The sequence below is a fragment of the Triticum aestivum genome, chromosome 2B (genome assembly GCF_018294505.1).
Source record: "Triticum aestivum cultivar Chinese Spring chromosome 2B, IWGSC CS RefSeq v2.1, whole genome shotgun sequence".
Taxonomy (NCBI): domain Eukaryota; kingdom Viridiplantae; phylum Streptophyta; class Magnoliopsida; order Poales; family Poaceae; genus Triticum; species Triticum aestivum.
The window spans coordinates 3,589,655-3,615,333 of NC_057798.1; the positions used below are offsets into that span (position 1 = coordinate 3,589,655).

At 45.8% G+C, this 25,679-nt stretch overlaps 1 protein-coding gene and 1 pseudogene across 6 annotated transcripts; both read left to right on the forward strand.

The window, feature by feature from the left end:
- The first annotated feature begins 2,745 nt into the window (after positions 1 to 2,745).
- On the forward strand, positions 2,746 to 3,924 carry LOC123047645 (uncharacterized; annotated as a pseudogene).
- A 1,997-nt stretch (positions 3,925 to 5,921) lies between these two features.
- On the forward strand, positions 5,922 to 23,763 carry LOC123039830 (NEP1-interacting protein-like 2). Of its 6 annotated transcripts, none has more exons than XM_044462835.1 (6): positions 5,922 to 6,296; positions 6,385 to 6,560; positions 10,071 to 10,154; positions 10,547 to 10,663; positions 23,123 to 23,232; positions 23,333 to 23,763. In XM_044462835.1, the coding sequence occupies exons 1-6, from the start codon at positions 6,185 to 6,187 to the stop codon at positions 23,340 to 23,342; spliced, it is 609 nt and encodes a 202-aa protein (XP_044318770.1). In that variant the 5' UTR covers positions 5,922 to 6,184; the 3' UTR covers positions 23,343 to 23,763. The 6 variants fall into 6 exon arrangements, with proteins under 6 accessions (XP_044318770.1, XP_044318771.1, XP_044318767.1 ...); XM_044462836.1 differs by having other exon boundaries at positions 5,923 to 6,296; positions 23,123 to 23,217; XM_044462832.1 differs by having other exon boundaries at positions 5,924 to 6,296; positions 10,547 to 10,711.
- Positions 23,764 to 25,679: the final 1,916 nt, after the last annotated feature.

The window sequence follows — 25,679 nt, forward strand, 5'->3', positions numbered from 1 at the left end:
CCTCCAAGGCACGAGCCTCGGGGGCTTCTCCTGCGATGGGAATACGCAGGGGATCCTCGTTCCTGCGGCGAAGCTCCTCTCTTTGCAGAGAGTCGAGTGGCTCGGGCTGGTACTCTTCGTAGCCTCGCGTAGGGTCGCCGCCGTCACCTGCTCCACCACCACGGGCGAAGCCAGGGGGACTGTGGGGCCCATCGACCATCAAGATTTCCGCCGCTGGATCACTGCTACCGCACTCGGATGCAGTCTCTACGGAGCCAGTCGACAGGTCGAACAAGCCGTAGAGAGGTTCGTCGGGCTCGATTGCCGCAACTTGGGTGGTGGCCGATTGGCGAGCCACCGCGTGCCTCACCCATCGCTGAAGCCTCGACCGGCCCGAGCGCTTGCGCTGGCGGGAGACCGGGAGGGTGGACGATGGAGGAGCCGACCGATACTGGGTCGACGGTTGCCGCAGTAGAACGCCGCGGACACATGCGCGAAAATGCGTCGCACCGCGGACGGGGAGCGCATCTACGTCGAGTGGAGCCTCCTGGAGCCATGCGGAGTCGTCGGCGATGAAGGTGAGAGTGCCGAGACGGATCTCTTGACCCTCGACCAAAACTCCAGCAGACACCATGATGAAAGTACTCGGAAGAATCGCAACTTCTCCACAAAATCGCTAAAACACCTGCCCCACGGTGGGCGCCAACTGTCGTGGTTCTAAGCCTGACAGTAGAGTGGGGGGTAGGTATGGAGAGGCAAGGTCCTAGCTATGGAGAGGTTGTAAACACAAAGGATGTACGAGTTCAGGCCCTTCTCGGAAGAAGTAATAGCCCTACGTCTCGGAGCCCGGAGGCGGTCGAGTGGATTATGAGTATATGAACTACAAGGTGCCGAACCCCTCTGCCTGTGGAGGGGGGGTGGCTTATATAGAGTGCGCCAGGACCCCAGCCAGCCCACGTAGGAGAGGGTTTAAGGTGAGTTAAGTCTGGGGCGTTACTGGTAACGCCCCACATAAAGTGCCTTTACTATCATAAAGTCTACTTGATTACAGGCCGTTGCAGTGCAGAGTGCCTCTTGACCTCCTGGTGGTCGAGTGAGTCTTCGTGGTCGAGTCCTTCAGGCTAGTCGAGTGAGCCCTCGTTGGTCGACTGGAAGGCGACCTCTTCTAAGGATGTCCTTGGGTAAGGTACTTAGATCAGGTCCATGACCCTACCCTAGGTACATAACCCCATCACCGACGGCAGCCGTCGGCATAGGTGGTGGTCGGTGCGCGCCTCGGATCGATGACGTGGTAAGGGCATCTATGCCGACGGCCTCCCGCCTCGGCCTTCGGCATAGATCGGACGCTGTTAACCGCACGGCACGGCGGGATCGCCGGGCCCGCAACTATGCCGACGGCCCAGATATGTCGACGGCCGCTGTAGGCGTATCTTTGGGTAAGCCGACGGCCGTTCTGGGCCGACGGGGGCCGTCAGCATATGTCTGGATAGCCCGACGGCTTTATTACGCCGACGGCCTGGATATGGCCGTCGGCATAGGGCCCTGTTCCGGTAGTGATATGACCCACCAACAGCCACAAGCCAGCCGAGGCAAGCACAGCACTCCAACTCCAACACTAGGTACTAACTACTCACAAAAGGCCACTCACTCCTCTCCCTCCTGCTAGCCCGGCCCCCACAAGCAAGCTCGTGGTGTAACAAGTGGAAAGTCAAGGTCCCTTCAAAAATACTGATATTCATATGGCGTTTTACCCGACAATATCTCCCAACTTCAGATGTGGTACATCACCTTAACATGACCCCGGTAAATAACTGCAGATTGTGCGGCGTCGAGGACTCAGTGGCATCACTCGCTCCTTGAGTGTACGATGTCGCGGTGTGTTTGGGCACTTGCTGACCCAGACTTGGTTCAGGCGATACTCAAAAGATAGGACTAACCACGCGCCTTCAGCAACAGATCTCGGATGTGGTGGACGTGGACCAATCCGGGTTCATTAAGGGGCGGAGCATCTCCGAAAACTTTGTTTACCTAACGGAGATTGTCCAATGCTGCGAGACCCGCCGGGCGCCCTCGTTGGTCTTGAAGCTCGACTTTGCCAAAGCCTTCGACTCCATCAACTAGGGGAGCCTTCGCCGGATTATGGAGGTGTGTGGCTTGCCGTCTCTCTGGTGCGACTGGATGGACTCCATCTTCCAGTCGTCCATGTCCGCGGTGGTGCTCAATGGCGTGCCTGGGCGATGGATCCAATGCAAGAAGGGGTTGCGGCAGGGGGACCCCCTCTCCCCCTACCTGTTCCTCCTCGTCGCGGACGTGCTAGAACAGATGATCAAGAGGGATGGTGGGATGCGCCACCCTATGTTCGCCGATGCGCCCCCGCTTGTCCTCCAGTACGCTGACGACACCATCATCATCATGCACGCGGAGCTGGGCGCGGTTAGGCGTCTCAAGGGCATCCTTGACGACTTCACAGCTGCGACAGGGGTCGTCATCAACTTTCACAAAAGCACCGTCGCGCCCGTCCATGTCCCCGAGGATGATCTTCGCGACATGATCCGGGAGTTGGGGTGCTGCGTTGGGAGCTTCCCTCAAATCTACCTCGGCCTGCCGCTCTCCAACCGCAAGCTCACCATGGACGACTTCCTCCCGCTCATTGCCAAAGCTAAGCGCTACCTCTCTGGCTGGCGTGCTCAGCTTCCGTCCTTTGGGGGCCGCCTGGTGCTGCTCAATGCCGTACTGGATGCTCTCCCCACGTATGCCATGTCTGCGATGGAGGTCCCGCCCTCTGTCCTCCGAGCGATCGATACCCTGCGCCGCTCCTTCCTCTGGACCGCGGTAGACAAAGCCTCTGGGGCCCAGTGTCTCGTTGCCTGGAACGCGTCGTCCGTCCCAAGGAGGAGGGGGGACTGGGGGTTCGCGCCCTCCCGGTCCAGAACCGGTGCCTTCTGCTGAAGCTCCTTCACCGCCTTCACTCGCGCCAGGATACGCCGTGGGCTCGCCGGGTCTGGGGCGAGCTGGGACGGTCGCTGCTAACATCCGCAGCGGCGGTGACGCTCCCCGGACCGCACTGGGCCTCCCTCGCCAAGCCTATGCTTGTGTACCGGGCGGTCACCACTGTCGCCCTCGGCGATGGGCGCACTACGGCGTTCTAGCTGGACTCATGGCTGCCCGGTGGCGCCCTATCCGTCCAGATGAGCTCCCTCTTCTCGCACACCACCGCGCCGGCGGCCTCGGTTGCTCACGTCCTTCAACACGGGCTTGCTGGGGTCCTCGTCCCCCGCCTGAACCATGTGGGCGCCAGGGAGTGCGCGGTGCTCCTTCCAATCATCCAGGCGCTGACCCTCACTACGGAGCCAGATGCTCGGATCCTTCGCCCCGGCTGTGACAAGGGTACTGCGCTCTCCTCCGCCGGCCTCTACCAACTATGCCACTTTGGTGGGGTGCTTGCGCCCGTACGCCAATTTTGTCTGGAAAAACTACGCTCCGAGTCGCATCCGCTTCTTCGCCTAGCTCTTGATCCAGGCCCGGATCCAGACAAGGGACGTCCTCCTGCGGAAGCACATTGTGGAGGCGGCGGGGGCTGGCTGCCCCATCTGCTCAGCGCCCCTGGAGTCGGCGTACCATCTCATCTTCGACTGTCCTTTTGCTCAGCGCTTTTGGTCTGTGGTGGGAGTCGCTTCCACCGTATCATCCGTTGAGCTGCTGCACACTGTGCCCCCGCCTGCCTCGGTGCCGGTGCGGACGGGCTCGACCTTCCTCCTTCTCTGCTGCTGGCAACTTTGGAAACACCGCAACGGGGTGGTCTTCCAGGGGTTGCCCCCGTCACTCCCTCGGCAGCTGCAACTGTGTAGGGAGGACGCCGTGCTTTGGCGGGTGCGTCTGCCTGCTGCTCTAAAGCAGGCATCTGATGCGTGGCTGGGCTGCCTGGCCAGCCCTCGAGATGCCTGATGCTTGTTGCCTTGTCTCCCACCTCTCTCTCTCTTCCCCCATAAAATGTACTTGTACATGCTGGTGACCTGGGCGTTTTAGCCCCATATATGGAAATTCAGGTGGGGAAATCCACCCCCCCCCCCCCCCCGTTTGAAAATTCAAAAAAAAAAAGATAAGACTAGAGTATGCAGCGGTCAGTACTCAGTACCATCGCCGGTATTCATGACCCACGCCATCTTTGGCTCCTTCAGCCTCCACACATCAATTGTATTCACATGAACGTTATTTTGAATCAATACAGTGGAGTGTGTTTAGCCTAAAAAAAAGTCGCCGAATCATTCTCAACGACAAAGTGGTCTTCGTTGCCTGAAAAAGGAAGAAGACAAAGTTGTCTTCAGACAACTGGACCGCCAAATTCAAACCCAGGACACAAGCCCCTTGCCTCCACAGCTTCTCCTCCACATTTGCACACTGACAGAGCTTCTTCTGTCTGTTCATGGTGCTCGCGCATCACGGCACCCGCCCGCACTCGCCCGCTCTAAAACCGGCATCAACACTGACCTTGAGCTTGAGACAGCCTGCTTGCTCAAATGCAGGTTTCTTTCCTTTCACATCGAGGTTCCATGTTGAGGACATTTGAGATTTTGGCTTAGCAGCAATGGAGGAATTGGAAGGCAGGGTGTCGATTTCTTCAGTTAAGAGCATGAAAGTGTCGATTTCTTCAGAAGATGCTGTCTGATTGTTCCTGAGAAGGAGATGTCTGCCAGGTTTGGGTATATAAAAAAAAGGCTGTTGGCTGCCTCTTCTGGTATTTGTGACTGCTTAAGCAAATGACAATCTTCGCTTGCTTGCCCGTCATTATGGCCTGCACGGTTGAGTTGCTTGTTAGTTAGGTAGTTACAGAAAGCACAATCTCTCCATATGTGATCAAAATGAAGTAGATCTGAACTATTTAGACCTGGCCTTGATATTTCCACAATGCTGCAGCCACAGCGTGGCCCCCTTCGAAATATTTCCTGCAAGGCTGCAACAACTTGATTGACTACGCTCAAACGCAAAGAAAAGAAAAAATAAACCTTGATTGAATACGCTGGAGATATTAATTTAATATTACCTCCGCTGCAAATTACTCCCTCCATCCCGTTGTCTTAGATTTGTCTAGACGCGGACAACTAATTCGGGACGAAGGGAGTACTAAACTGGAGATACTAATTCAGTGCGCGGTGTTTCAAAATTTGATTAAATAGACACGCTTTGTTTGACAAATGAGAAAAGAAAACCATGCTCCTTTAGAAAGTTGGAGATGGGGTGTCTGCTGGGGTTTGGGAGGTCGGCCGATCTGTTAGAAGCTGCTGCCCCTGCTCCAGACAGAGTGAGTGTGCAATAAACTTGGGAGGAAGAAAACGAACAAACAATGGTAGAGGTAGTGGTTGGAATCGGAACAGAAAGACGCATTGGTTGATTGAGATCGTTGGAGTGGGCTAGAAGCCTAGAAGCAAAGCTAGAGGTGTCGGCATCGCACCAGAGCTCGGTCCCAACGTATGTATTCACAGGACTGAGACACTTTGGAAGCCTAGAAGCAAAGCTAGCTAGAGGTGTCGACATCGCTTGACAGGACTGAGCAGGATATGTAGGTTGGCATCCGTAGCAAGCTAGGAGGAGGACTTTGAAGCCTCCGCTTGGATTGTTACTGGCTAGCTGCTCTCTGCTGCCGGCGGGAGTCGAAACCGACTGGATTCACAATCTAGTCCTGTTCTGAGCCACTGAACTGAAGCAAAGCGAGCGTGACATGATGTCGACAGGGCGGGCTCTCTCCCTCCCGCGCTCGCAAGCTGAGTGGTTGGCTGGTCACTGTCTATAGTACCCAGCCCTCAACTGACCATACTGAAGAAAGAGAAGAGACACCGATCGAAGAAGAAAAGAGGATCGGTTCAGATCTTGGATCGCGACTTAAGTGAAGATGGACGGCTCCGATCACCTCGCCGTTACATTACCGCGCGCCAATTCACCCCTGATCACTGATCCTTTAAACACACAAGAACCGACACGTAACCCACTGTCGATTCGATCGGGAGAGTTGCAGCCTTGCAAGTGACTGTTTGCTATCGTATCCACTCCTTTAATTTGTTTTCTTTCAACATCGATCTGCTTTACTTTGTCTACTTTCCACATCTTTGTGCGCAAGGTGAGCCACGCTTCTCCGACGAGGCCGAGGCGCGTGCGCCAAAGATAAACCCGTGCATCTCCTCCGATCCTCGTGGAGACCTGCAGGCGATCGATGGAGGGTGCCGCAGCCGGAGAGCCGGCACCGGCGGGCGTGCATGCCGTGCCCTCCCGCAGGCTGATCGCCGGCTTCATCTCGGGCACGCTCAATGGCCTCTTCGCTCTCGGTAATTAATAATTAATCTATCGTCGGTCCTTCTTGCCGGGCACACTTGGTCATGCATCATAAATATGTTTTGAATCGGTGCTTTCAAGCTGGAGCACTAACCGGAGCAGTCACCGGCGCGCTGGCGGGCAGAGCCTCCGATAGCGGCGTTCTCCGGGGAGCTAGATCTGGAGCTATCACCGGGGCTGTCCTCTCCATCCTGGTTCTCCAGGCATCTCGCGCCTACTGGTGCTCAGACCGGCTCGGCGCGTCATCCATGTCCATGGTTAGTAACAATTTCTTCTGTGCCCTTGTTGCTCTCAAAGTTCAGACTTCAGAGTATGTGTGTACTGTGTTTGGATGTGTCCCTAGAGGCTTTTTCCTTCCGGTTTGTCTAATTCACATCTACTCCCTCCGTTTTCAAATATTTGTCTTTCTAGAGATTTCAACAAGTGACTACATACAAAGCAAAATAAGTGAATCTACACTCTAAAATATGTCTACATACATTCGTATGTTGTAGTCCATTTGAATGTCTAGAAAGACAAATATTTGGGAATGGGGGGAGTATATGTATTTTAAGGATGTCACATCTAATCTCCTACAAATATATAATGGAGCAAAAAAAAACTAGGACAGAAAAAAAATAGACAACAAACAGAGTGGACATCAGCTTAGATGTATGTCACATCTAGATGTGTCCTAAACAGACCATTTTTTTTATGTGGCAAAAAGTATATATTCGGGCCTAAGATTGTGTATTGTGGGGCAGAAACCGATAGAGGCTTTCTAAATCGTCCTTGACTTAGATCATGTATAACTTCGTTGCCCAATTTGGGGCCCTATTTGCCGGCGGACGCATCCGCGAATCCGCGATCAATGATCGGACACACCTTTTTTGTCCCTGTCCACAATCAGAACCTCCATATGTCTAAACACAAATCCATACGGAAACATCCATGCTACATAGATCATACGTACAACATATGGACACAATAATCGGGCATAGATGGCGCAATCCAACATAGATAAGTTTATACTACTCGATCCAAAAGAGCCACCGGAGTTCATAACTTAACTAAAATTGAGTTTAAAAGGTAATTAAACATAGTGAGTGGACGGGAGTCCACCACTTCCTCGCACGGCCGGTTCCCCATGGGGTCTCGGGAGCGGGGTTGCCCTCGGCATAGGCGTTGGCGTTGGGCGGGGTGTTGTCGTCCGTCATGCCGCTATTCGAGGAGGAGGAGGAGGAGGGACTGATGATCCCTGCCATGCGCCGGGCAGAGAGGGCATGCTCACTCGCAGGCCGTGTGCCTCTCTTCCTTTTGAATATGTTTTGAAAAGTGCAAATTAAGTTCGGTTTTCACATCCGTGTTTCTCGCGACGAGGGCTTTTAAATAAGATCTATTTTAAATATGTTTTGATGAGTTTTCTTAATTTTTTTTGTTAAGTTCCAACTTTTGAAACTTAGTATGAGCAACCGACAATATCACAACTTTAGTATCAGCAACTAACAAAAACATAAGCTGAAAGTTTCTACTCTGTAACTTGTTACGAGCGACCGAAAAAATCGTAAGTTTCTAATGCAAAATCAAAGTTTTAAAGATTAAAACTTAAATCATTTTATGACCTCGTTTTGCGGATCATGAGGCAATTGGATGGCCGGACAGGGCTAGGCAGGTGTATGCTTCCGCATCTGCACGCCTCTATGAATTTCCAGTCTATTATATAGGACTTTACGACCGACTTACTAAACCGACCTAAAGAAAAAACATCTACCTAGCTTCCTCAAAGCACTATCACCTTGCAACGCATCTCTTACTTTTGCAGCTCATGCGATCTTCACACGTCTACTTATTACCTAGTAAGGCACGGAGGCATGCCCTGATCTTGTACTACCTTGCCGAGATGCTGATCGATCTGGATGCATGGCTAGATTATTACTAACAATGTTTGCATGAGAAAAAATAGACACCATTAATAAAATAATTGGATAATTTGTCTCTACAAAGGCGATTTAGAAAGATAAATCGAACAAGCAGCAAATGCATTCAACATTTATACCCAAAAAGTCACCCAAATATTCACCATCCAGTCAATCAACTAACACGCTTGCATGTTTTTGGATCCAAAAATACTTTTATCCTTTTTTCGCTGACCCCAAAAAATCTCAATTCACTAAGAAAGAAGAATAGAGTTGTCTGGTTAATATGCGAAAAATGGGAGTAAACCGTCACAACATGCTCGGAACGATATGGCACACCGACGGGCCTGGCTATCCACACAAATATACACACGCCGTGAAGGAGAAAAACCCACCCAGGTTGGCATCTGGTGCCATCGTCATCCCTCATTCATGAGCCAGCGACTCCGACTCCAACATTAATGACCACCAGCGTAGCCTTGCCACAAACGGGCGCCAAAACCCATGCCATCCTATGCCAAACAACCGAACCACCCGCGTTAGCAACCAGTGAGCTCCCACTCTATCAAAAAGCATTGCAGGACAAAAGTGCCGAGACTACGCCGAGAAAGCATCAGAAGCGACCACTCATCTCATGTCATCGTTGCCGTGAAGGCCCCTCCTCAGCAGCTCCGACTTTAGAAAGACAACAAAGGCACGCTGGCACCTCGAACATGCTGGATGAACCGACGACCAAAACTCAGCCGCAACCAAACTCCGCTCGAAGTAACCACCGTCGCCAAGCAAGACAGCATGGCACACTAATCCAGGGCCACCGCCCTAGCGTCCTCACAACAAGCTTCAACAGGTCCGGCAAACCAAAACCACTCCAAGACAACACCTTCAGGAAGGACTGCGAAGCAAAAGCACCACCCTATTCCAAGAAGGTGTGCGGTGCCCACATGGTTTGCCATCGTCGTTTCTGGCTACAGCTAGAGCAAGGCTTTCACCCCCCCCCCCCCCCCCCCCCCACCCCCCGAGTAGCCACAAGAGATCCTGCCGTCGAACCGGCTCACAAGGACCACCTCCCGCGGCTCCACCAAAGACAGCAGCTACCGGCCAGAACAATCCCACCGGCACCACCGGCCACTGCATCATTGTCGGCGAAGCCATTCCATCACCGTCGTGCGAGCCAGAACCGGCACCCCGCGCAAAACAGCAGCAACATCCAAGCCGCCAAGCCAGCACCAGCCATCCCTGATGCTGCCGAAGACCAGCCGGCCGCCAGCCGTCGTCATCCCGGCTATTGCGCTGCCCCAGCAGCCATCACGACCGCCATCGCTACAATATGGTTAACCTGTGATTTTCTATGAACAGTATGCGGAGCTGTACGTACATCATTCTTTCAGTTTTCGATTCTTGATCCTGTGGCAACTCAGGGGGCTTTCCCTATTACACCGGCCACAGTGGAGACGCCAGGACGTGGCATCAGCGGGACGACATGACCTGATTGGCAATTGCTGTTGTTTATTTCAATCCAGGTCGTGTAGATCACAACCGCATTAATTCCGAGTGTGCACAAGTGGGTCATGCAGCCTCTGCAAAAAGCCAGGAATAATGCTACTCTCTCCGTATTAAAAACTTCAAAAATGTCTTATATTTTATAGTTTTAATACAGAGGGAGTATACCAAATTTTCGCAAAAAAAGAGGGAGTACTATATATGATCCTGTATATGTTCATCAGCTTGTCAGCCTGAATGCCCGTTGTAACTACCACTATTGCCTATTGCTACGTCGTTTTCCCTTTTTTTCGTGCGGAAGCTATAGTTTCTATTAGTTGGTACAGTATGTTCTATATACACCTTTAAGAAAATTCTTGGTATGTTGTTCAGACAGATTTCATAGAGCAGCTCCTTCATGCCCGGTTTGAGCAACAGCGGCTTGGATTTTCAGCACATACATCACACCAGTCACAGGTCAGTTAACTACTCCCTCCGTCCCATAATATAAGAACGTTTTTGACACTGGTGTAGTGTGAAAAACATTCTTATATTTTGGGACAAAGGGAGTATTATCCACCGTCCATTTCAAAAAAAAAAAACTATTATCCACCGTCGATTTGTTCCCCTTGGAGGAACATACTGGCGATCATTCGTTCATGAAAATGTTTGGTACCATAGTAATGGTGATGTCAAGTGTATTCATTTGGTGCAACCTTTAAAAAAATCATTTGGTGCAAGAATCAAATTAGACTGAATGGCCCATACTACGAAGAGGAAGACGTTGGATTCACAATTATTAATAGAGGTCCCGTCATGTGTCGTGGATGCATCTATACTGAATTTTAGACTACTATTTTCATCAACAGGTCAGCATATCCGGCTTTGGTCAGGATGATGTGTATGAAATCTTCGGAGACATTTCGTTGAGAGGGCTTTCGCCCGAGTCCCTGAAGAAATTACCACACTATGTGGTAACTGATCAGGTCCATAGCACATTTCATGAAAACCTGCCTTGCACTATTTGTCTACAGGTACAATTATCACTATCAGAATAGGCTTCATTTTTGTCAGAAAACATCTTTCTTGCGTAATTTGCACTTGCACTGCCATAGAACAGACTATTACCGGCAGGTCAAAAGCCCTTTCAATGGCCACCCGCATGCCCATATGGGTCAGGGATCTTTATCGAGAAAAATATGGGTCAGGGATGTCTCACCCATCTCAAACGAGTGGAAAGGCCCACCAGTGATAGCTATCATCACAGGTGGGTTCACAGATATCACCCGCCACTGATTTTTTTATTATTTTGGAATGAAGGCTCGCGAAGAGCCCGGCTTTGAATTAACAAAGTCATCACCCGCCACTGATCACTACCATCAATGGCAATTACACACCCGCCCGTGGTGTGCTTCATGAGGCACAGAAAGCTGAAGGATGAATAACACTCACACACATGCTGTATTCCCTCATAGGCTGTTTACATATATAGGGAACAGAGAGAGAGAGAGAGAGAGATGTTGGGGAACATAGTAATTTCAAAAAAATTCCTACGTACACGCAAGATCATGGTGATGGCATAGCAACGAGAGGGGAGAGTGTTCGTCCACGTACCCTCGTAGACCGTAAGCGGAAGCGTTAGCACAACGCGGTTGATGTAGTCGTACGTCTTCACGATCCGACCGATCCAAGCACCGAACGTACGGAGCCTCCGAGTTCAGCACACGTTCAGCTCGATGACGATCTCCGGCCCTCCGATCCAGCAAAGGCTCCGGAGATGAGTTCCGTCAGCACGACGGCGTGGTGACGATGATGATGTTCTACCGGCGCAGGGCTTCGCCTAAACTCCGCGACGATATGACCGAGGTGGAATATGGTGGAAGGGGGCACCACACACGGCTAAGGAACGATCCGTAGATCAACTTGTGTGTCTATGGGGTGCCCCCCGCCCCCGTATATAAAGGAGGGAGGGAGGAGGGGGCCGGCCTAAGGGGAGGCGCGCCCTAGGAGGGGGAAACCTACTCCAAGTAGGTTTCCCCCCTCCTTTTCCTAATCCAAGAAGGAGGGGGAAGGAAGGAGTAGGAGAGGGGGAAGGCAAGGGGGGCGCCGCCCCCCCCCCCCTTCCTTGTCCTATTCGGATTCAAGGGGAGGGGGCGCGCCACTTGCCCTGGCCGGCCCCTCTCTTTCTCCAATAGGGCCCATCAAGGCCCATTACTTCCCGGGGGGGTTCCGGTAACCCTCCGGTACTCCGGTTTTCTCCGAAAACTCCCGGAACCTTTCCGGTGTCCAAATATAGTCGTCCAATATATCAATCTTTATGTCTCGGCCATTCCGAGACTCCTCGTCATGTCCCCGATCTCATCCGGGACTCCGAACTCCTTCGGTACATCAAAACTCATAAACTCATAATATAACTGTCATCGAAACCTTAAGCGTGCGGACCCTACGGGTTCGAGAACTATGTAGACATGACCTAGAACTATTCTCGGTCAATAAGCAATAGCGGGACCTGGATGCCCATATTGGCTCCTACATATTCTACGAAGATCTTTATCGATCAAACCGCATAACAACATACGTTGTTCCCTTTGTCATCGGTATGTTACTTGCCCGAGATTCGATCGTCGGTATCCAATACCTAGTTCAATCTCGTCACCGGCAAGTCTCTTTACTCGTTCTGTAATGCATCATCCCGTAACCAACTCATTGGTCACATTGCTTGCAAGGCTTATAATGATGTGCATTACCGAGAGGGCCCAGAGATACCTCTCCGACAATCGGAGTGACAAAACCTAATCTCGAAATACGCCAACTCAACATGTACCTTCGGAGACACCTGTAGTACTCCTTTATAATCACCCAGTTACGTTGTGACGTTTGGTAGTACCCAAAGTGTTCCTCCGGTAAACGGGAGTTGCATAATCTCATAGTTACAGGAACATGTATAAGTCATGAAGAAAGCAATAGCAACATACTAAACGATCAAGTGCTAAGCTAACGGAATGGGTCAAGTCAATCACATCATTCTCCTAATGATGTGATCCCGTTAATCAAATGACAACTCTTTTGTCCATGGCTAGGAAACATAACCATCTCTGATAAACGAGCTAGTCAAGTAGAGGCATACTAGTGACACTATGTTTGTCTATGTATTCACACATGTATTATGTTTCCGGTTAATACAATTCTAGCATGAATAATAAACATTTATCATGAAATAAGGAAATAAATAATAACTTTATTATTGCCTCTAGGGCATATTTCCTTCAGACTCCCACTTGCACTAGAGTCAATAATCTAGTTCACATCGCCATGTGATTTAACACCAATATTCATATCTGTATATGATTAACACCCATAGTTCACATCATCATGTGACCAACATCCAAAGGGTTTACTAGAGTCAATAATCTAGTTCACATCGCTATGTGATTAACACCCAAAGAGTACTAAGGTGTGATCATGTTTTGCTCGTGAGAGAAGCTTAGTCAACGGGTCTGTCACATTCAGAGCCGCATGTATTTTGCAAATATTTTATGTCCACAATGCTCTGCACGGAGCTACTCTAGCTAATTGCTCCCACTTTCAATATGTATCCAGGTTGAGACTTAGAGTCATCTGGATCAGTGTAAAAGTTTGCACTGATGTAACTTTTACAACAAACTCTTTTATCACCTCCATAATCGAGAAACATCTCCTTAGTCCTTACTAAGGATATTCTTGACCAATGTCTAGTGATCTACTCCTAGATCACTATTGTACTCCCTTGCCAAATTCAGAGCAAGGTATACAATAGGTCTGGTACATAGCATAGCATACTTTATAGAACCTATGACTGAGGCATAGGGAATGACTTTTCATTCTCTTTCTATTTTCTGCTGTGGTTGGGATTTGAGTCTTACTCAATTTCATACCTTTGCAACACAGGCAAGAACTCTTTCTTTGACTGTTCCATTTTGAACTATTTCAAATTCTTGCCAAGGTATGTACTCATTGAAAATCTTATCAAGCGTCTTGATCTATCTCAATAGATCTTGATGCTCAATATGTAAGTAGCTTTTACTTAGGTCTTTTCTTTTTAAAGAACTCCTTTAAAACACTCCTTTATGCTTTGCAGAAAAATTCTACATCATTTCTGATCAACAATATGTCACTCACATATACTAATCAGAAAGGTTGTAGTGCTCCCACTCACTTTATTGTAAATACAGGCTTCATCGTAAGTCCATATAAAACTATATGCTTTGATCAACTTATCAAAGCGTATATTCCAACTCCGAGATGCTTGCACCAGTCCATAGATTGATCGCTGGAGCTTGCACATTTTGTTAGCACCTTTAGGATTGACAAAATCTTCTGGTTGCATCATATACAACTCTTCTTTAATAAATCCATTAAGGAATGCAGTTTTGACATCCATTTGCCAGATTTCATGAAATGTGGCAATTGCTAACATGATTCAGACAGACTTAAGCATCGATACGAGTGAGAAAATCTCATCGTATTCAACAACTTGAACTTGTTGAAAACCTTTCGCAACAAGCGAGCTTGGTAGATAGTAACACTACTATCAGTGTTCGTCTTCCTCTTGAAGATCCATTCATTTAACATGGCTTGCTGATCATCGAGCAAGTCAATCAAAGTCCATACTTTGTTCTCATACATGGTCATATCTCAGATTTTATGGCCTCGAGCCATTTCGCGGAATCTGGGCTCATCATCGCTTCCTCATAGTTCGTAGGTTCATCATTGTCTAGTAACATGACTTCCAGAACATGATTACTACACCACTCTGATGTGGATCTTACTCTGGAAGACCTACGAGGTTCTGTAGTAACTTGATCTGAAGTTTCATGATCAATATCATTAGCTTCCTCACTAATTGGTGTATTTGTCACATGAACTGATTTCTGTGATGAACTACTTTCCAATAAGGGAGCAAGTACAGTTACCTCATCAAGTTCTACTTTCCTCCCACTCACTTCTTTCGAGAGAAACTCCTTCTCTAGAAAGGATCCATTTTTAGCAACGAATATCTTGCCTTCGGATTTGTGATAGAAGGTGTACCCAACTATTTCCTTTGGGTATTCTATGAAGACGCACTTCTCCGATTTGGGTTCGAGCTTATCAGGATGAAACTTTTTCACATAAGCATCGCAGCCCCAAACTTTAAGAAACGACAACTTGGGTTTCTTGCTAAACCACAGTTCATGTGTTGTCGTCTCAACGGATTTAGGTGGTGCCCTTTTAATGTGAATGCAGCTGTCTCTAATGCATAACCCCAAAACAATATTGGTAAATCAGTAAGAGACATCATAGATCGCACCATATCCAATAAAGTGCGGTTACGACGTTCGGACACACCATAACATTGTGGTGTTCCAGGTGGCGTGAGCTGTGAAACTATTCCACATTGTTTTAATTAAAGACCAAACTCGTAACTCAAATATTCATCTCCACGATCAGATCGCAGAAACTTTATTTTCTTGTTACGATGATTTTCCACTTCACTCTGAAATTCTTTGAACCTTTCAACTATTTCAGACTTATGTTTCATCAAGTAGATATACCCATATCTTCTCAAATCATCTGTGAAGGTCAGAAAATAACGATACTTGCCACGAGCCTTCATACTCATTGGTCTGCATACATCAGTATGTATTATTTTCAATAAGTCAGTAGCTCGTTCCATTGTTCCGAAGAATGGAGTTTTAGTCATCTTGCCCAAAAGGCACGGTTCGCAAGCATCAAATGATTCATAACCAAGTGATTCCGAAAATCCATCTTTATGGAGTTTCTTCATGCGCTTTACACCGATATGACCTAAACGGCAGTGCCACAAATAAGTTGCACTATCATTATTAACTTTGCATCTTTTGGCTTCAATATTACGAATATGTGTATCACACGATCGAGACCCAACAAACCATTTTCATTGGATGTATGACCATAGAAGGTTTTATTCATGTAAATAGAACAACAATTATTCTCTAACTTACATGAATAACCATATTGCAATAAACATGATCAAATCATATTCATGCTCAACGTAAACACCAAATAACACTTATTTAGGTTTAACACTAATCCCGAAAGTATAGGGAGTGTGCGATGATGATCATATCAATCTTGGAACTATTTCCAACACACATCGTCACTTCACCCTTTAACTAGTCTTTGTTTATTCTGCAACTCCCGTTTCGAGTTACTAATCTTAGCAACTGAACTAGTATCAAATACTGAGGGGTTGCTATAAACACTAGTAAAGTACACATCAATAACATGTATATCAAATATACTTATGTTCACTTTGCCATCCTTCTTATCCGCCAATCACTTGGGGTAGTACCTCTTCCAGTGACCAGTCTCTTTGCAGTAGAAGCACTTAGTCTCAGGCTTAGGACCAGACTTGGGTTTTTTCACTTGAGCAGCAACTTGCTTGCCGTTCTTCTTGAAGTTCCCCTTCTTTTCCCTTTGCCTTTTTCTTGAAACTAGTGATCTTGTTAACCATCAACACTTGATGCTCTTTTCTTGATTTCTACCTTCGCCGATCTCAACATCGCGAAGAGCTCAGGAATAACTTTCGTCATCCCTTGCATATTATAGTTCATCACGAAGTTCTAGTAACTTAGTGATGGTGACTAGAGAATTCTGTCAATCACTATCTTATCTGGAAGATTAACTCCCACTTGATTCAAGCGATTGAAGTACCCAGACAATCTGAGCACATGCTCACTAGTTGAGCGATTCTCCTCCATCTTTTAGCTATAGAACTTGTTGGAGACTTCATATCTCTCAACTCGGGTATTTGCTTGAAATATTAACTTCAACTCCTGGAACATCTTATATGGTCCATGACGTTCAAAAACGTCTTTGAAGTCCCGATTCTAAGCCGTTAAGCATGGTGCACTAAACTATCAAGTAGTCATCATATTGAGCTTAGCTAAACGTTCATAACGTCTGCATCTGCTCCTGCAATAGGTCTATCACCTAGCGGTGCATTAAGGACATAATTCTTCTGTGCAGCAATGAGGATAAACCTCAGATCACGGATCCAATCCGCATCATTGCTACTAACATTTTCAACACAATTTTCTCTAGGAACATATCAAAATAAACATATGAAAGCAACAATGCAAGCTATTGATCTACAACATAATTTGCAAAATACTACCAGGACTAAGTTCATGATAAATTTAAGTTCAATTAATCATATTACTTAAGAACTCCCACTTAGACAGACATCTCTCTAGTCATCTAAGTGATCACGTGATCCAAATCAACTAAACCATAACCGATCATCACGTGAGATGGAGTAGTTTTCAATGGTGAACATCACTATGTTGATCATATCTACTATATGATTCACGCTCGACCTTTCGGTCTCCGTGCTCCGAGGCCATATCTGCATATGTTAGGCTCGTCAAGTTTAACCTGAGTATTCTGCGTGTGCAAAACTGGCTTGCACCCGTTGTAGATGGACGTAGAGCTTATCACACCCGATCATCACGTGGTATCTGGGCACGACGAACTTTGGCAACGGTGCATACTCAGGGAGAACACTTCTTGATAATTAGTGAGAGATCATCTTAAAATGCTACCGTCAAACAAAACATAATAAGATGTATAACAGATAAACATCATATTCAAAATATGTGACATGATATGGCCATGATCATCTTGCGTCTTTTGATCTCCATCTCCAAAGTACTGTCATGATCTCTATCGTCACCGGCACGACACCATGATCTTCATCATCTTGATCTATATCAATGTGTCATCACATGGTCGTCTCACCAACTATTGCTCTTGCAACTATTGCTATCGCATAGCGATAAAGTAAAGCAATTATTTGGCACTTGCATCTTATGCAACAAAGAGACAACCATAGAGCTTCTGCCAGTCGTCGATAACTTCAACAAAACATGATCATCTCATACAACAACTTATATCTCATCACGTCTTGACCATATCACATCACAACATGCCCTGCAAAAACAAGTTAGACGTCCTCTACTTTGTTGTTGCAAGTTTTACGTGGCTGCTACGGGCTTAAGCAAGAACCAATCTCACCTACGCATCAAAACCACAACGATAGTTTGTCAAATAGACTCCGTTTTAACCTTCGCAAGGACCGGGCGTAGCCACACTCGGTTCAACTAAAGTTGGAGAAACTGACACCCGCCAGCCACCTGTGTGCAAAGCACGTCGGTAAGCGTACGCGTAAGCGTACCCGTAATGTCGGTCCGGGCCGCTTCATCCAACAATACCACCGAACCAAAGTATGACATGCTGGTAGGCAGTATGACTTATATCGTCCACAACTCACTTGTGTTCTACTCGTGCATATAACATCAAACCATAAAAACCTAGGCTCGGATGCCACTGTTGGGGAACGTAGTAATTTCAAAAAAATTCCTACGTACACGCAAGATCATGGTGATGGCATAGCAACGAGAGGGGAGAGTGTTCGTCCACGTACCCTCATAGACCGTAAGCGGAAGCGTTAGCACAACGCGGTTGATGTAGTCGTACGTCTTCACGACCCGACCGATCCAAGCATCGAACGTACGTAGCCTCTGAGTTCAGCACACGTTCAGCTCGATGACGATCTCCGGCCCTCCGATCCAGCAAAGGCTCCGGAGATGAGTTCCGTCAGCACGACGGCGTGGTGACGATGATGATGTTCTACCGGCGCAGGGCTTCGCCTAAACTCCGCGACGATATGACCGAGGTGGAATATGGTGGAAGGGGGCACCGCACACGGCTAAGGAACGATCCGTAGATCAACTTGTGTGTCTATGGGGTGCCCCCCGCCCCCGTATATAAAGGAGGGAGGGAGGAGGGGGCCGGCCTAAGGGCAGGCGCACCCTAGGAGGGGGAAACCTACTCCAAGTAGGTTTCCCCCCTCCTTTTCGTAATCCAAGAAGGAGGGGGAAGGAAGGAGTAGGAGAGGGGGAAGGCAAGGGGGGCGCCGCCCCCCCCCCCCCCTTCCTTGTCCTATTCGGACTCAAGGGGAGGGGGCGCGCCACTTACCCTGGCCGGCCCCTCTCTTTCTCCAATAGGGCCCATCAAGGCCCATTACTTCCCGGGGGGGTTCCGGTAACCCTCCGGTACTCCGGTTTTCTCCGAAAACTCCCGGAACCTTTCCGGTGTTCGAATATAGTCGTCCAATATATCAATCTTTATGTCTCGACCATTCCGAGACTCCTCGTCATGTCCCCGATCTCATCCGGGACTCCGAACTCCTTCGGTACATCAAAACTCATAAACTCATAATATAACTGTCATCGAAACCTTAAGCGTGCGGACCCTACGGGTTCGAGAACTATGTAGACATGACCTAGAACTATTCTCGGTCAATAACCAATAGCAGGACCTGGATGCCCATATTGGCTCCTACATATTCTACGAAGATCTTTATCGGTCAAACCGCATAACAACATACGTTGTTCCCTTTGTCATCGGTATGTTACTTGCCCGAGATTCGATCGTCGGTATCCAATACCTAGTTCAATCTCGTCACCGGCAAGTCTCTTTACTCGTTCTGTAATGCATCATCCCGTAACCAACTCATTGGTCACATTGCTTGCAAGGCTTATAATGATGTGCATTACCGAGAGGGCCCAGAGATACCTCTCCGACAATCGGAGTGACAAAACCTAATCTCGAAATACGCCAACTCAACATGTACCTTCGGAGACACCTGTAGTACTCCTTTATAATCACCCAGTTACGTTGTGACGTTTGGTAGTACCCAAAGTGTTCCTCCGGTAAACGGGAGTTGCATAATCTCATAGTTACAGGAACATGTATAAGTCATGAAGAAAGCAATAGCAACATACTAAACGATCAAGTGCTAAGCTAACGGAATGGGTCAAGTCAATCACATCATTCTCCTAATGATGTGATCCCCCGTTAATCAAATGACAACTCTTTTGTCCATGGCTAGGAAACATAACCATCTCTGATAAACGAGCTAGTCAAGTAGAGGCATACTAGTGACACTATGTTTGTCTATGTATTCACACATGTATTATATTTCCGGTTAATACAATTCTAGCATGAATAATAAACATTTATCATGAAATAAGGAAATAAATAATAACTTTATTATTGCCTCTAGGGCATATTTCCTTCAAGAGAGAGGGTCGTGCAGGTGCATGCACGCTCGTATCTTGTGCTATCCCTAGAAAACTGGATCGGCTGTCATAACACACGTACATACATAAGAGATAACACGTGCAACACATAATGTTCAACGCCCCTATTGTGGAAACAACGCTGGACGTGACATTGAGACAGTTGTGAAACTCGGTGAAGACAGTAGTTGGGAGCCCTTTTGTGAATATGTCGGCAAACTGCGAGTCTGTGACGTTGTGGGTATATGTAGAACATGATCCTCACCCGACTTGACGCGATCCCGAACAAAAATGATGATTAATCTCCACATGCTTCGCCCACTGATGTTCTATTGGGTTCGAAGACAAATACATCGCGTTCACATTGTCACAAACTCACAATAGACGACAGTTGCATGATCCGGTGGATGATGGAGCTCGGTCAGAAGTTGGGGAAGCCAACATGACTTAGCAACACAATTGGCAACCGAATACTCCGCCTCAGCACTAGAGCGAGGAACAATATGTTGCCGTTTCGAAGACCAAGACACGACATTGTTGCCCAAGAATACACAAAATCCAGAGGTGGGTTTGCGAGTATACAACCCGCCCAATCGGCATCCCAGTATGCAATCAAATCGTGAGTGGAGGATTGATATAGTTGCAAACCAAGCTATGTGCTGCCCCAGATATAACGCAAAATGTGTTCTATGAGCTGAAAATGTGAGTCACGGGGATCATTCATGAAGAGGCAAACTTGTTGTACTGCATAAGATAAATCTAGGCGTGCCAAGGTGAGATATTGCAACGCATATGAGGGACGTGGCATATGTGTTTGGGGAGCATAAGCAGCCAAAGACGCGGAGATGGTTGTATGTTGGATGGACACCAAAGAGAAGATAGTAGGGCGTAAGAAAATTAATGGGACTGGATGGGTGGCGATTGAGGAGATAGGTGGCGGTATGGAGGGCTTCAACCCAAAATGGTGGTGGAAAGTTTGCTTGAATGAGGAGCATACGAACAATTTCTTTGGTTGAGCGAATGAGTCGTTCGTCTTGGCTGTTTTGAGGGAAGTGTAGGGGCAGGAGAGCCGAATACTAATGCCATCTTTAGAGAAGAATGTGCGAAGAGAGTTGATGAAATTCACCGCTCTTCCAAACTGACAAGCAGAGCATATACAGGGGGCAACATTATTATCCATGGATACACAATTCCTTTATCAAGTGGAACTTAATTCTAATAACATGAATTAGAAGCTAGCTACCAGACACAAAGTCACTTAGTATGACCGGAATTTGACCAAGAGGCGAAATACAATAATTTTGAGTTGGTTAGCATCCAACGTTTAAATCCTCAAAAATCATAAATGGTTGAAGGAACTCTTCTAAAGAAATAATAATAAGTAACCTGATGCCAAAGAAGAGGTAGATATTAAATAGCGTCACAAAATAGAGGTGACAAAACTGTGTATGTATTGAATAAAGGTGTATGTCTTGAGGTGAAATGAAAAAAATGATGGGAAAATACCAGGTTAAAGCATGGATATTGTTAAGGTGTGTATAAGCAAAACGATTAAAGCACACATCATTTAGAGGATCTTTTGCCAGTGCTTCACAACAAATGTTTTTTTTTGCGGAAAGCTTCACAACAAATGTTAAAACACTTTCAAGCAAGAAACCAAAAGAGAACACAGGAAACTACCAAGTACAAGAAAACACATTACGCAAATAGACTTAGCTGTGGATTGAACAGTCTGCCTATGCACCGCGGGAGCAGACGTAAATATCCTGGATTCTTAAGGGAACAGTCCTGATTCTGATTGAAGTTGCAGTCACTGCTCTATAGGACTCTGCGGTACTTGAAAACATACACAAAGTTGACATCCTAAATACTCCATGATTACACTAAATTTAAATTTTTATATAGACACCAAAAAGACATTATCACATATTATAGAAGAACCAACTGTAGTCAACTTAGATAAGTAATTATTGTAGAGCATTAAGGTGGCAATCAATTAGCTTGGAGGAGTGTTGGTTTTGGTTCAATAGAAATGTACTCCCTCCAATATTAGTTGTCACTGAAATGGGTGTATCTAGACGTATTTCAGTGCTACATACATCTGTTTGAGCGACAGCTAATTTGGAACAAATGTAGTATTATTTACGAGAAAAGCATGTCCTCTGGCTATTTCATTAAGAAGTGAAAACCGACAAACCTGCACAGAATATTTACAAAAAGAACCAAAAATAACAGAGGCAAAAAACTACATTATGTTGAAGTTCTGTTGCTACCACAATTGCATACAAGGAGTCAAGATTAGCTAACATGTTATACACTACCTGGGTCATAAATGTGTGTTAAGTTGATTCGTGTCCTAAAGATCCATAGCTGACTAGTTTCACTAGGTGGTTGCATGTCGATCAATGCCCCGAAGATTCGTAGCAGAGTTAAGAGCGGGCCCACCATAATTTATGGGTATTCTGCTGAATACACGTTAATTTTGGCAAAATAATAATATGTATTGTTCTGTCTAACATACAATAGTATAATTTCGTCATGGAATATTAAAAGGGATGAAGTTGTAGAGTAGTTGGTTGAGACATTATTACCTGGGTTCCTCATTTCCTCTCTTTCACTTGGATTATATTTTGATCATTATTACATGTCTAGATAAAAAAATCATGTGTTTCAATGAGCATGAGATATTTTGACATTAGAAATGGCAAAGATATGCTAAAATTGTGTCTTTGTGACAAAAATTCGGTTTCAATAAGGCCGAAGTTTGCAAATTTTCATTGTGCTACAACAATTATCTGTATGGTTTATTTATTGAATTTAAACACGCATTTGTTCATTTGTTTTGGACAAGGCTCACATGTCATGGTGTCAAAACCCGTTCTTTGTTGATTTTTCCACTTTAAATTATATTTTTTTTCATGATATTTTTTAATACCCATTTCTAAAACTTGAGCCCGTCACTGAGAAGAGTACTTACCACTAGGTGACTGCTGCTATTTTCCAGCTGGTTGTCAGTGGTGATTGATCTGGTACTGAATCTCGGGCTAAACATTGTGCTAACGACTAAGGTTCATGGAGCCTTATGTACTAAAACTCAGCTAAGACCAAACCTTTTCTTCACAGAATATTGTGAAGCAGCTAACCTCCAGATTTGCTTTCGCATTTTGTTGAAAAAATATTGTGAAATTGATGTTTTCTCATGCATAAGCAATGGTGTTCTTCTACATTTTCGTTACAAGTGATAGCTAGCCAGCGTACACCTGAACACTAAACCGCAACACCATGGTTGAATAATGAATGCAGAGATGTGCAACAACAGCCACGTTCGTGTCTTCTTTAGAAGCAATTGCAGTTAGCAAGTTCCATAGCAAATTTTGCCTACTACTGAATGCAATGTGGTTGGTGTTTACTTTGTGAGTTTTTCATGTTTTACTTTTCAAGAAAAAACAAGAAAACTATTTTTTGTTTATCTCAACCTCGGAAATCCTAATAGTATGCTTCTTGATCTTGTAGGATATGGTAGCTGGCGAGACAGCAAGGAGGTTGCCGAATTGCTCCCATGCTTTTCACCAGCCCTGCGTGGACAAATGGCTCTTTACCCACGGTTCATGCCCTGTGTGTCGGCAACATGTGCAGCGTATATAGGAATACATGCATTTTTTACAGTCGAGTTCTCTGTCCTAGAAGGAATAAATTATGTAAAGTATTTGCTCTCATACATTGTAGAAAGTGAGAGGAGGGAGAGAGAGAGTATACACACACCGCGTACTCCAAGCAAGTGGATTTGTACATCTGACATTTTATCTTACATTCCGCGGAAAATGTTGTGTGGAAAGATTGATTGTCTGCCATAGAATGTATACAAGACATTCAATTTTACAATGTGCTTCTGTGATCAGACATAAGAAAATGAGCTATGATTTTGGTTTTTCAGCAGTGGAATATTTAAAAAGTTGTACATCTTTCAATTACAGTGTGAAGCTTCTGTCTTGGTACCTGCCATAAGAAAAGAGCTATATACTAAAGGATTTTTTTTGAAAAAGATTAGAATTGGGTTGAAGATTGCAAAAAAGAATATGTTGTTTAAACGGAAAGAATAATTGCAGGTAAAAACATGAAAAATCAAGAAACAACATTTTTTTACAAAAGAAATAAGGAAATTAATTGCTTAGGTAATAAAATGATTCAAAAAAATCATGGAAACAACAGTGACCATTGTGATGTTACATGAAACAATCAGTACCTTGGGACTTCTTGTCAAACGCTTGCAGTAGAAGGAGTCATTGAACAACGGGTAACCCTGTAGAAGCCAATATAGAAGAAACATTATTGTTATTATGAACAAGGTTGGGGGAAATAAGTAAGAACAAAATAGTTTCAATAGAAGGACACAACTAACATTTTTTGTAAGAATGATTTTACTATGGATATTGAGTTTGGCTGTTGTTATAACTTATAAGTTGCGGTCTCATATAGCGTAGCGCCAGTAAATCATCCTTAACAAGAAAAAATATGAAAAATTTGAAGAAATTAAACGAAGGAGTTGGGTAAAGGAAGACTTAACTGTTAGCGATAATCAAATATTGCTCACCAAAATTGAATATTGTTCTTCAAATTCAAACAAAAATCATCAAATTCAAAAATGATATTCGAAATTCAAAAATATATTTCAGCAAAACTCAAACGTATTCAAAAATAGTTCACCAAATTGAAATATTGTTCATGATATTCCGAAACAGTCCCGATTTTAAATATTGTCCGCGGCATTCAAAAAAATGTGTTTGAAATTCCAAAAAAAATCACAAATTCAACAAATATTGTTCACGGCATTCAAAAAGAGGTAAACCATCCTCATCAAACCACTTTTCGTAAGTACATCAATACCTTCCTTTTCTAATACGCTAAAAGTGCACACGGGCCGCTGTATCAAACAAATGGTACTCCATAGCAGGTAGCATCCACACCATTATTTGTTTGAGCTGTGTAGATTTTGCCATCTCGTGCGCTCGTAAAGCTTGTGGATCTCCAGAGAGGCGCACAGACAGAGCTTCTTCTGTCGGTCCCTTGCCATACATCACACCATATGTGCTCACTGAGCTGGTCCTTGGAGATTTTCGGTAGCAACAATATATATCGACTGTCAGGCCCGCAAAAAAAACAATATATATCGTCAGCCAAGCCTGGTTTACTGCAACTCGTATTCATCATCAGGTAAATTTCAAACTCTGCGTTTGAAACACCACAAAGTATAGTTAGTTATAAATTAAGGATACGCGTTTACGCGAGCCAGGCCATGGCCCCACGTACAGGAAGATGAGCTTCAGGGCTCTCACATGGACAAGACTTGCCTGCTCCCTGCGCGTGCTCCCATCCGTGCTCCCGCGTACGTGGCTTGATTTGATTGGAACAAAATAAGGTTCGGCCCCACCCCCTTAAAATCAGGGGGGGATGATTAGATTAGAAAGGAAAAAGAAAAAAGGACAGCCGTAGGATGAAGTGGGAGCACGGATGGGAACATGAGAAAGGGAGCAGGCAAGCCGGATCCCTCTCACATAGTAGATCCGGGGTTTTAAACCCATTACAAAGAAGGAAAGGTAACTTTAATTAACGCTAAAGTAAAGCAGGAGAACAAGGAAACCGTAGAAAGTAGTAATTCAAGTAGCGACAACTGGGGCGGACCCTTCACTGGCAACCGCCGGTCAGTCTGTATTTAACATAAAACCGTGTTTTAATAAATATGAACACCTATTTACTTGCATGAAGAATATTTAGAAAAAGTGTCTGCCAAATTTATATGCCTAATGCTTGAGTATTTTTAAAATATGTGCGTACATTTAAAAAATTATGCAAGAACAAATTT

Coding starts and splice junctions, on each gene's coding strand:
- LOC123039830 (XM_044462831.1), top strand. CDS start 6,185: ATGGAGGGTGCCGCAGCCGGAGAGCCGGCACCGGCGGGCGTGCATGCC. Junction 6,297..6,384: donor CAATGGCCTCTTCGCTCTCG/GTAATTAATAAT, acceptor GGTGCTTTCAAG/CTGGAGCACTAACCGGAGCA. Junction 6,561..10,070: donor GCGCGTCATCCATGTCCATG/GTTAGTAACAAT, acceptor TATGTTGTTCAG/ACAGATTTCATAGAGCAGCT.